The sequence below is a fragment of the Tachyglossus aculeatus genome, chromosome 21 (assembly GCF_015852505.1).
Source record: "Tachyglossus aculeatus isolate mTacAcu1 chromosome 21, mTacAcu1.pri, whole genome shotgun sequence".
Classification (NCBI taxonomy): domain Eukaryota; kingdom Metazoa; phylum Chordata; class Mammalia; order Monotremata; family Tachyglossidae; genus Tachyglossus; species Tachyglossus aculeatus.
The window spans coordinates 4,570,046-4,580,715 of record NC_052086.1 but is presented as its reverse complement, the minus strand read 5'-3'; the positions used below and the strand labels follow the sequence as shown (position 1 = coordinate 4,580,715).

At 52.6% G+C, this 10,670-nt stretch overlaps 1 protein-coding gene across 1 annotated transcript; it reads right to left on the bottom strand.

Moving 5' to 3' along the window:
- Positions 1 to 2,388: 2,388 nt before the first annotated feature.
- Positions 2,389 to 10,670, bottom strand: CRYBB3 (crystallin beta B3). Its single transcript, XM_038763543.1, has 5 exons — positions 10,596 to 10,670; positions 6,416 to 6,534; positions 5,402 to 5,534; positions 4,257 to 4,399; positions 2,389 to 2,554 (listed from the first exon to the last, which is right to left on the bottom strand). Exons 1-5 carry the CDS (start codon positions 10,668 to 10,670, stop codon positions 2,389 to 2,391), a joined length of 636 nt encoding a protein of 211 aa, XP_038619471.1.

The following is a 10,670-nucleotide window of genomic DNA, read 5'->3' as shown; positions in this document are numbered from 1 at the left end:
AATCCCAAAAGGACTCCAGACTGTAAGCTTGTTGTGGGCAGGAAATATGTCTGTTTACTGTTGTATTGTGGGGTCCAGGGAGGGTTTTTTAGGATAAGGGTGACATGAGCATGTTTAAAGGTATATTTATTATTCTATTTTATTTCATTTTGTTAATATGTTTTGTTTTGTAGTCTGTCTCCCCCTTCTAGACTGCGAGCCTGCTGTTGGGTAGGGACCGTCTCTATATGTTGCCTACTTGTACTTCCCAAGCGCTTAGTAGTACAGTGCTCTGCACACAGTAAGCGCGCAATAAATACGATTGAATGAATGAATGAATGAATGAAAAAGATCCAGTGTTGAGACCCAGAGTGAGACGAGTGTGAAAAGTAATGTGAGACACAGTGCTTAGTCAGGTGACTGGCACATTATAAGCACTTAACAAATACCATCGTTATTATTATTATTGAGTGTGAAAACGATTGTGAGACCCAGTGGGAAGGGAGTGTGAAAACCAGCATGAGATCCCATTTTAGGCCCGATGTGAACCTGTAGTTCAAGCCCTGTGGGCAGCATGAGATTACGATTGATTGATTGATTGATTGATTCAGTGGGAGAACCAGTGAATTGGGTCCTTCAGGACTCGTGGAGCTGCCTGGCGGTTTTGACCCAATTTTCCTCCTTTTCACAAGGACCAGGGCCACTTTCCCCTCTCAGGGTGGCACCCGGAGAGTTTCCTGTCCTCTACCAGTTTCGACTACGGGAGGGAGATTAAAGCAGAGGCCTGTCCATTCCATTCCTAGCTTGGCCAGTGGCTAGCGAGTGGCAGGCCATCTGCTACAAGTCAAAACTCTCCCATGCTGGGCAGCAGCGGTGTAGGAAAGGGTCGAGGACAGAGACTCGAGTTGGCTGCGCAGAAGGAGCCAAGGGTAAACCACTTCCGGATTTTTACCAAGATAACTTTCTGGATCCACTACCAGAAGGATGCCAGACAGAGGGTGAGGATCAGGTCTAGCAATTCCACCCTTAGTAGTAGACTGTCAGTCCTCTCCCCCTCGTCCCCCTCTCCATCCCCCCCGTCTTACCTCCTTCCCTTCCCCACAGCACCTGTATATATGTGTATATGTTTGTACATATTTATTACTCTAATTATTTATTTTACTTGTACATATCTATTCTATTTATTTTATTTTGTTAGCATGTTTGGTTTTGTTCTCTGTCTCCCCCTTTTAGACTGTGAGCCCACTGTTGGGTAGGGACTGTCTCTATATGTTGCCAACTTGGACTTCCCAAGCGCCTAGTACAGTGCTCTGCACACAGTAAGTGCTCAATAAATACGATTGATTGATTGATTGATTGATTATGGGCAGGGAACGCATCTTCCTATTCTGTTCTCTTGTCATCTCCCAAGTGCTCAGTACAGAGCTCTGCCCGTAGTAAGGGCTCAATGAATACCATCAATTGATCGATAGAGGGAAAGACAGTGTCTCTCGACTCTACTGTGAGTAGACTATTATTTCTTTGCTCGTTATGGGCAGGGAATGTGTCTGCCTATTAGTTGTACTTCACTCTCCCAGGAGCTCAGGACAGCGCTCTGCACATAGTAAGCGCTCAATAAATACCACTGATTGAGTGGTCAATTGAGGACAAGGATTGTGTCTACCAACTCTAATGTGGGTAGAGTGTTAGCTCCTTACTCATTATGGGCAGGAAACATATCTGCCAATTCTGTTCTCTTGTCCACTCGCAAGCGCTCAGTACAGTGTTCTGCACATAGTAAGCGCTCAATAAATACCACTGATTGATCAATACAGGGAAAGACAGTGTCTATCAGCTCTACTGTGCATCTACCACCTCTAATGTGGGTAGACTGTTAGCTCCTTGCTCATTATAGGCAGGGAAAGTGTCTGCCTATTCTGTTCTCTTGCCAATCAATAAATCGTATTTACTGAGTGCTTTACTGTGTGCAGAGCACTGTACTAAGTGCTTGTCCCAAGCGCTCAATACAGCGCTCTGCACATAGTAAGTGCTTAATAAATACCATGGAGTGATCGATTGAGGGCAAGGATTATGTCTACCAACTCTACTGTGAGTAAACTGTTCTTTCTCGTCACGTGCGGGGAACGTGTCTGCCTAGTCTGTTGTTCTGTCCACTCCCAAGCGCTCAGTATGGTCCTCTGCGCACAGAAGGTGCTCAAGACACCACGGTGAGCCCGACCTCCAGCTTTCCCGGCCCATACAGCCCGGGTCCCACAGAGCGAGCCACGCCAGGGAGGATGGGGAGGGGGCTCGGACCCCGGGGCTTTATTGAGGAAGGCTGAAGATCAGGAAGCCACTAGGACCCCTTGAGCTTCCTCTTCTTGGAGGGGCGGGCGGGGAGGGGGCCGGGCGGGGCATCCGGGCCTTCCTTCAGCTGCTGGGGTAGCAGCCTCTCCGGTGCCACTTCTGGTCTCGGATGCGTCGGACGGACTGCACCAGAGGCCGGCCAGCGCCCCACTCGTTCCAGTGCCCGTACTCGCCCTTCTCGAAGACGAACTGCCGTCCGCGGTAGCCGGGGTACTCGTAGCCCACCCAGCTGTCGGGGAAGGCAGGAGGGGGGACCAGAAGTGAGGCTCAGGGCTTCCGAGGTCCGGGGCGGCGCTCAGCAAGCCGTCCTCCCCCAGGCCCGGAAGCAGGTGCCAACCCTGAGGCGATCATACCTCCCCTTTATTTATTTCTATCGATGTCCGTCTTCCCCTCTAGACTGTGAGCTCACTGTGGTCGAGGGATGAGTTGGTTATGATAAATAATAATAATAATTGTTGTATTTGTTAAGCGCTTCCGATGTGCCAGGCACTGTACTAACCGCTGGGGTGGATAAAAGCAAATCAGAATGGACCCAATCCCTGTCCCACATAGAGCTCGCAGTCTCAATCCCCGCTCCACAGAGGCACAGAGCAGTGAAATGATTCACCCAAGGTCACACGGCCGACAAGTGGCGGAGCCGAGATTAGAACCCACGACCTTCTGACTCCCAGGCATGGGCTCTATCCATTACGCCATGCTGCTTCTTGTTCAATTGTCCTCTCCCAAGCACTTAGTGCAATGCTTTGCACACACTAAGTGCTCAATAAATACGACTGAATGAATTGTTGTACTGTACTCTCCCAAGCACTTAATACAGTGCTCTGCACACAGTAAGCACTCAATAAATATTACTGGCTGATGATGATAATAAGTCTTATTTGTTCATTCATTCATTCAATCGTATTTATTGAGCGCTCACTGTGTGCAGAGCACTGTACTAAGCGCTTGGGAAGTACAAGTTGGCAACATACAGAGACGGTCCCTACACAACAGTGGGCTCACAGTCTGGAAGCACTTGTTAAGCACTTACTATGTGCCAAGCATTGTACTCCCCCTCTAGACTGTTGGCTTGGTATGGGCAGGGAATGTGTCGGCTAATTCTGTTGGATTGGACTCTCCCAAGTTCTTAGCATAGTGCTGTGCACATAGTAAGTGCTCAATAAATAGCCCTGATTGATTGTACGGAGCGTTGGGGTAGGGAAAGGATAATCAGATCCCATGTGGGGCTGACAGCCTAAATAGGATGGAGAAAAGGTATAGAGTCTTCATTTTAGAGGTGAGGGAACTGAGGCTCAGAGAAGTGAAGTGATTTGCCCAAGGTCACCCAGCAGGCAAGTGGCAGAGCAGCATTAGAACCCGGCTCCCCCACCATCCAGGCCTGGGTCCTATCCGCCAGGCCGTGCTGCGTCTCAGGATCCCGGGATAGACGGGAGGCCTTGGAGCTGCCCAGAGCGTGGAGCACCCAGACAGCCCCGGAGTCCGAGGGAGGTGGCACGGGCGTGGCGGACCCGGCTTCGAATCCCAGCTCGGCCACTGGCTCGCTGCGTTGCCTGAGGCAAGTGGCTGAACCTCTCTGGGCCTCAGTTTCCTCAACTGTTAAATGGGGATAAGAGACCCACACTCCCTCTCAGACCGTGAGCTCTACAAGGGGCGGGGACGGCGCCCAATCTGATGATCTCCCACCTATCTCACGGCACAGCATGCAGCAAGCCCTACCTCGCGCCTTGCGGGGAGGATAGCCGAAGCTCCCCAAGAAGACGCCAATGCTAAGGGAGGACCGCGGGGGATATCTGGAGGGACGGGTCACCCCGTAGTCGGTGCCCGGGCAGAGCCAGGAGGCAGCGGGCGATGAAAAAGGGAATGGTTCGAGCAGCGCCCGCTGGGCCGAGTTGGGAATGGGGGGAGGATGGGTCTGAGGAGCGGGAACTTACGTTCCATTGAGGGCTCGGACGCTGGCCACGCGGTCCTGGAAGCCGTGGGCCCACAGGCTTGGGACGTCGTCGTCCAGGATCTCCATCTTGCGGCCGCTGAAGCCGGGGTTCTCGAACAGGTGCAGCTTGTGGTCAGGCCCGTCCTGGGGTGGGGAGGACGGCGGTCAGCCCGGCGGCCCTGGCCCCTTGGCCCTGCCCCGCCTGGGAGCAGAAAGGGGGCCCAACCTGGGGCCTCCCCGCCATCCTCCGGGTAGTTCCGAGGCCCAGCAGGAGTTCTCTGAGGTCTCCCCTCTGCCTTCCCTTCCTCCTTCCTTCCCTGCTCCTCTTGCTTCCTCCATATCTCTCTCTCTTATGGTATTTGTGAAACGCTTACTATGTGCATCTCCTCTTGCTTCTTCCATCTCTCTTTCTCTCTTACAGTATTTGTGAAGCGCTTACTATGTATCAGCCATCTCCTCTTGCTTCCTCCGTCTCTCTCGCTCTCTATTTGTTAAGCTCCTACTACGTGCTTGGCACTGTACTAAGTACTGCGGTGGCTACAAGCTAATCAGGTTGTACACAGTCCTTGTCCCACGTGGGGTTCACAGGCTTAGTCTCCATTTTTCTGCTGAGGAACTGAGGACCAGAGAAGCAAAGTGACCTGCCCTAAGTCACAGAGTGGACAAGTGACAGAGCCAGCATTAGAATGATGATGGCATTTATTAAGCACTTACTGTGTGCAAAGCACTGTTCTAAGTGCTGGGGAAGTTACACGGTGATCAGGTTGTCCCACAGAGGGCTCACAATCTTAATCCCCATTTTTTACAGATGAGGTAACTGAGGCCCAGAGAAGTTAAGTGACCTGCCCAAAGTCACACAGCTGACAATTGGCAGAGCCAGGATTTGAACCCACGGCCTCTGACTTCAAAGCCCATGCTCTTTCCACCGAGCCACGCTGCTTCTCTGAACCCAGGTCCTCTGACTTCCAAGCCCATGCTCTTTCCACTAGGCATCATTGCTTTCTTCCCTTCCTCCATCAGCCCTCCCTCCATCCATCTTCCTCAAACCACAGCTGCTCTCTCTGAGCCTCTCTCTCTCCCCCCACTTGCTCCCAGGAGGCTGGAGGACCTATTAGGTCGTTGTCATTTTCGGTGCTCGATACTCACCACATGCAGAGGCCTCACGGACAGGAGACTGTCGCTGCGATGGCTGTTGGACCAGGCATCCCAGCGCGGGTAGTCCCCCTTCTCGAGGACAAACTGCTCACCCCGGAAGGCCTGGCATTCAAATCCCAGCCACCTGCCAGCGAGAACAGCAAGCGGTAATCGATCAATCATCAAGAGTATGTATTGGGCACCTCCTGGGGGCAGAGCACTGTATTAAGGGCCTGGGAGGGTACAATGGTGTCCCCTCAAGGGGCCGATGGTCCAGTATTTTTTTTTTAATAGTACTTTTTAAGCGTTTACCGTATGCCACGCACTGTACTAAACGCTGGAGTAGACATAGGCTATTCAGGTCCCACTCAGTCCCTGTCCCACACGGGGCTCCCAATCTAAGTAGGAGGGAGATACTGAACCCCCACTTTACAAATAAGGGAACTGGGGCCCGGAGAAGTGAAGCGACTTATCCAAGGTCGCACGCAGTAGACGAGTGGCAGAGCCGGGATTCGAAGCCGGGTCCTCTGACTTCCCAGCCCGGGCTTTCCACTTGGCCGCGATGCTTCCCTCGGCTGGGGGCTACTTTGGGGTCACTGAGGGAAGAGGCTGAAGCTTGGGAGGGGTCCAAAGGTCCATTCTGATAACGCAGGGAAACTCGACCTTTGCCCTTTTCAACGACTCATCTTCCTCTCCCTGACAGGGGTGTCACTGCCTGGTGGGGGAAGGGAAGCCCTGGGGCTGCTGTTAATCATTTTTTCCCCAGAGGCTGGGCCTGGAGCTCCAGGGGAGCCAAGGAGTGTACTGGCTGCCATGGAGATCACGGTGCGGGGTGAGCATCACTGGGGCAACTTAGGGCAATGCCTTCCTCCCTGGCAACGACCCCTCCTCCCTGGTGACCGTCCTCCCAGCCTCCCCACCCGTCCCCCTCAACCCTGGGGGGCTTCTGCAGCGGGGAGAGTCTGGGTCAGGACTCAGCGGTCTTCGCTCTAGTCCTCCGTCTGGTCCTCCGGGCCCGGTACTCACGGCCCCTGCTCCACCTGGATGGAGCCCACCTTCTCCAGCCGTTCCTCTGTCAAGTTGGGGCACTCCCGGGTCAGGTCGTACCGCTTCCCCTGGAAATTCTCCAGCTCGAACACGGAGATCTGAGGCGGGATGCGGACGCGGAGTCACCCGGAAGCCGGGGATGCTGAGCTCGAGGCCCCCCCGCCCCCACACCCCGTCAAAACTCAGATTGGGAAGTGGTCAACTAGTCTGACTGTACTGTAGAGAAGCAGCGTGGCTGAGGGGGTAGTGCGTGGCTCAGTGGAAAGAGCCCGGGCTTTGGAGTCAGAGGTCGTGGGTTCAAATCCCGCTCCACCACCCGTCAGCTGTGTGACTTTGGGCAGGTCACTTCACTTCTCTGGACCTCAGTGACCTCATCCGGAAAATGGGGATGAAGACTGGGAGCCCCCTGTGGGACAACCTGAGCACCTTGTAACCTCCCCAGCGCTTAGAACAGTGCTTTGCACATAGTAAGCACTTTATAAATGTCATCATTATCAGCGCTTAGACCAGCGCTTTGCACATAGTAAGCGCTTCACAAATGCCATTATTATTATTATTATAGACCCCCGGCCTGGGAGTCAGAAGGGCCTGGGTTCTCATCCCAACTCCACAGTGTCTGCTGGGTGACTTTGGGTGAGCCGCTTCACTTCCCTGGGCCCCAGTTATCTCGTCTGTAAAATGGGGATTAAGAGTTTGAGCTCCATGTGGGACAGGGACTGAGTCCCATCTGACTAGCTTGTCTTCACCTCAGCGTTTAGAACAGTGCTTGTCATACAGTAAGCGCTTAACAAGTAAAGCGCTCCTCGGATGTCCCTCTTTTGCTAATTAAGGCATTTCTTTGCCAGTTATCTTGGTAAAAATCCAGAAGTGGTTTACCCTTGCCTCCTTCCATGCGGTCAACTCGAGTCTCCATCCTCGACTCTCTCCCACGCCGCTGCTGCCCAGCATGGGAGAGTTTTGACTTGTAGCAATCAATCAATCGATCGTATTTATTGAGCGCTTACTGTGTGCAGAGCACTGTACTAAGCGCTTGTAGCAGATGGCCTGCCACTCCCTAGCCACTACCCAAGCTAAGAATGGAATGGACAGGCCTCTGCTTGACTCTCCCTCCCGTAGCCGAGACTGGTAGAGGACTGGAACCTCTCCAGGTGTGGCCTGAGAGGGGGATTAAAGTGCCTACTATGCGCTAAACACTGCTTTGAGAACTGGGTTAGAAAGACAATGATCTAGACTGTAAACTAGTTGCGGGCAGGTAATGTGTCTGCTACACTGCACTCTACCAAGTACTGAGCTCAGTGCTCCGCATACAGTCAATGCACAATAAAGAGATGCAGCGTGGCTCAGTGGAAAGAGCACGGGCTTGGGAGTCAGAGGTCATGGGTTCAAATCCCAGCTCCGCCACTTGTCAGCTATGTAACTTGGGGCAAGTCACTTAACTTCTCTGTGCTTCAGTTACCTCATCTGTAAAAATGGGGATTAAGACTGTGAGCCCCACGTGGGACAACTTGATCACCCTGCCTCCCCAGCGCTTAGAACAGTGCTTTGCACATAGTAAGTGCTTAATAAATGCCATCATTATTATTATTGTCATTATTAAAGATCACTGATTGATTGATTGGTTGATTGATAAATCCAGTCAGACACAGCAGTCCCAGTCCCTCGTGGAGCTCTGAGTCTAAGTGAGAGCAGCATGGACTAGTGAAAAGACCCCGGGCCTGGGAGACAGAGGGCCTAGCTCTGATACTTGTCTGCTGTGTGACCTTAGGCAAGTCACCTCACTTCTCTGTGTCAGGGACCCCATATGTAAAATGGGGATGAAGACTGTGAGTCCCATACGGAACAGGGACCCTGTCCGACCTGATTATCTTGTATCTACCCCAGTTGCTCAGTACAGTGCCTGGCACATAATAAGTGCTTAACAAATGCCCTAAAAAAAGAGAGAGGGAAATCAGGGATCTGATCTCCATTTATCCAGAAGAAACTGAGACCCAGAGAGGCTAAGTGGCTGGCCCTAGGTCACACAGCAGGTCAGAGGGTAGAGCTGGGACTAGAACTCTCGAACTTGCGTCCCCGACTGCCACCGGCCGATGTTCTTGCCACAAGACTGCGCCACCTCCCCTTTGAATGGGGCCAGTGCTCAGAAGCCCAACGGCTTCTCCCTGGAGGGGGTGGGGGACCCCCGGGGCTGGGGTTCTGCCTCCCCATACCAGTGCAAAAGAAGTTGAGACTACTCCACGAGAAAACCAACAAATCAACGGTATATACTGAGCGCCTACTGTGGGCAGAGCACTGTACTAAGCACTTCGGAGACTCTTCCCCGCCCCCCGCCCCGGGGAAAATGCCCTTGTTATCACCAAGTTACATTAACGACAACCTCATTCGCACCTACTCAGCCTTCCTGTCCCACCCTTGACCCCCGGACCACGTCCTCCCCCGGGCCTGGAATGCCCTCCCTTTGCCCATCTGCCAAGCTTGCTCTCTTCCTCCCTTCAAGGCCCTACTGAGAGCTCGTCTCCTCCAGGAGGCCTTCCCTGACTGAGCCCCTTCCTTCCTCTCCCCCTCGTCCCCCTCTCAATCCCCTGCATCTTACCTCCTTCCCTTCCCCACAGCACCTGTATATATGTATATATGTTTGTACATATTTATTACTCTATTTATTTATTTATTTTACTTGTACCTATCTATTCTATTTATTTTATTTCGTTAGTATGCTTGGTTTAGTTCTCTGTCTCCCCCTTCTAGACTTTGAGCCCACTGTTGGGTAGGGACTGTCTCTAAATGTTGCCAGCTTGTACTTCCCATCTCCCTCCCTCCTTGTACTTCCCTCCTTCCTCTCCCTGACTTTCCCATCTCTGTTGACGGCACTACCATCCTTCCCGTCTCACAAGCCCGCAACCTTGGTGTCATCCTCGACTCTGCTCTCTCATTCACCCCTCACATCCAAGCCGTCACCAAAACCTGCCGGTCTCAGCTCCGCAACATTGCCAAGATCCGCCCTTTCCTCTCCATCCAAACTGCTACCCTGCTTATTCAAGCTCTCATCCTATCCCGTCTGGACTACTGCACTAGCCTTCTCTCTGATCTCCCATCCTCGTGTCTCTCTCCACTTCAATCCATACTTCATGCTGCTGCCCGGATTATCTTTGTCCAGAAACGCTCTGGACATATTACTCCCCTCCTTAAAAACCTCCAATGGCTACCGATCAATCTGCGCATCAGGCAGAAACTCCTCACCCTGGGCTTCAAGGCTGTCCATCACCTCGCCCCCTCCTACCTCACCTCCCTTCTCTCCTTCTACTGCCCAGCCCGCACCCTCCGCTCCTCCACCACTAATCTCCTCACTGTACCTCGCTCTCGCCTGTCCCGCCATCGACCCCCGGCCCACGTCATCCCCCGGGCCTGGAATGCCCTCCCTCTGCCCATCCGCCAAGCTAGCTCTCTTCCTCCCTTCAAGGCCCTGCTGAGAGCTCACCTCCTCCAGGAGGCCTTCCCAGACTGAGCCCCTTCTTTCCTCTCCCCCTCGTCCCCCTCTCCATCCCCCCGTCTTACCTCCTTCCCTTCCCCACAGCACCTGTATATATGTATATATGGTTGTACATATTTATTACTCTATTTATTTATTTATTTATTTATTTATTTATTTATTTATTTATTTTACTTGTACATTTCTATCCTACTTATTTTATTTTATTGGTATGTTTGGTTCTGTTGTCTGTCTCCCCCTTTTAGACTGTGAGCCCACTGTTGGGTAGGGACTGTCTCTATGTAATGCCAATTTGTACTTCCCAAGCGCTTAGTACAGTGCTCTGCACATAGTAAGCGCTCAATAAATACGATTGATTGATTGATTGATTCCCAAGCGCTTAGTACAGTGCTCTGCACACAGTAAGCGCTCAATAAATACAATTGATTGATAGATTGATATGATAGAGCTGGATCACTGCCCTCACACGGTGCTAAGCGCTTGGGAGAGTCCAACAGGGTTGGTAGACATGATCGCTGGCCTCAAGGAGGGGCCTGTGTAAAGGACTACGTTGGGCCCAGCTGCCCTATCTGAACTGGAGGGAGAAAGCATGGAGCACTGCACATTCACATACAGACACCCCACCCGCACACACACACCCTCAGCCCCCCAGGGCGGGTCCCCAAGCAAGCCCACCTTGAAGCTGCCCCCAAGACCACCATGGGCTTTGCCGGCAGGAGCCTGCTGCGGGGCGCTCTGCTGTTCTGTCAT

Excerpts from the sequence above, each read along its gene's own strand:
- CRYBB3 (XM_038763543.1), bottom strand. The coding sequence starts at position 10,670 with ATGACAGAACAGCAGAGCGCCCCGCAGCAGGCTCCTGCCGGCAAAGCC. Across the intron at positions 6,535-10,595 it reads GTCTTGGGGGCAGCTTCAAG|ATCTCCGTGTTCGAGCTGGA; the intron begins GTGGGCTTGCTT and ends ATCCCGCCTCAG. Across the intron at positions 2,555-4,256 it reads GTCCGAGCCCTCAATGGAAC|CTGGGTGGGCTACGAGTACC; the intron begins GTAAGTTCCCGC and ends CTTCCCCGACAG.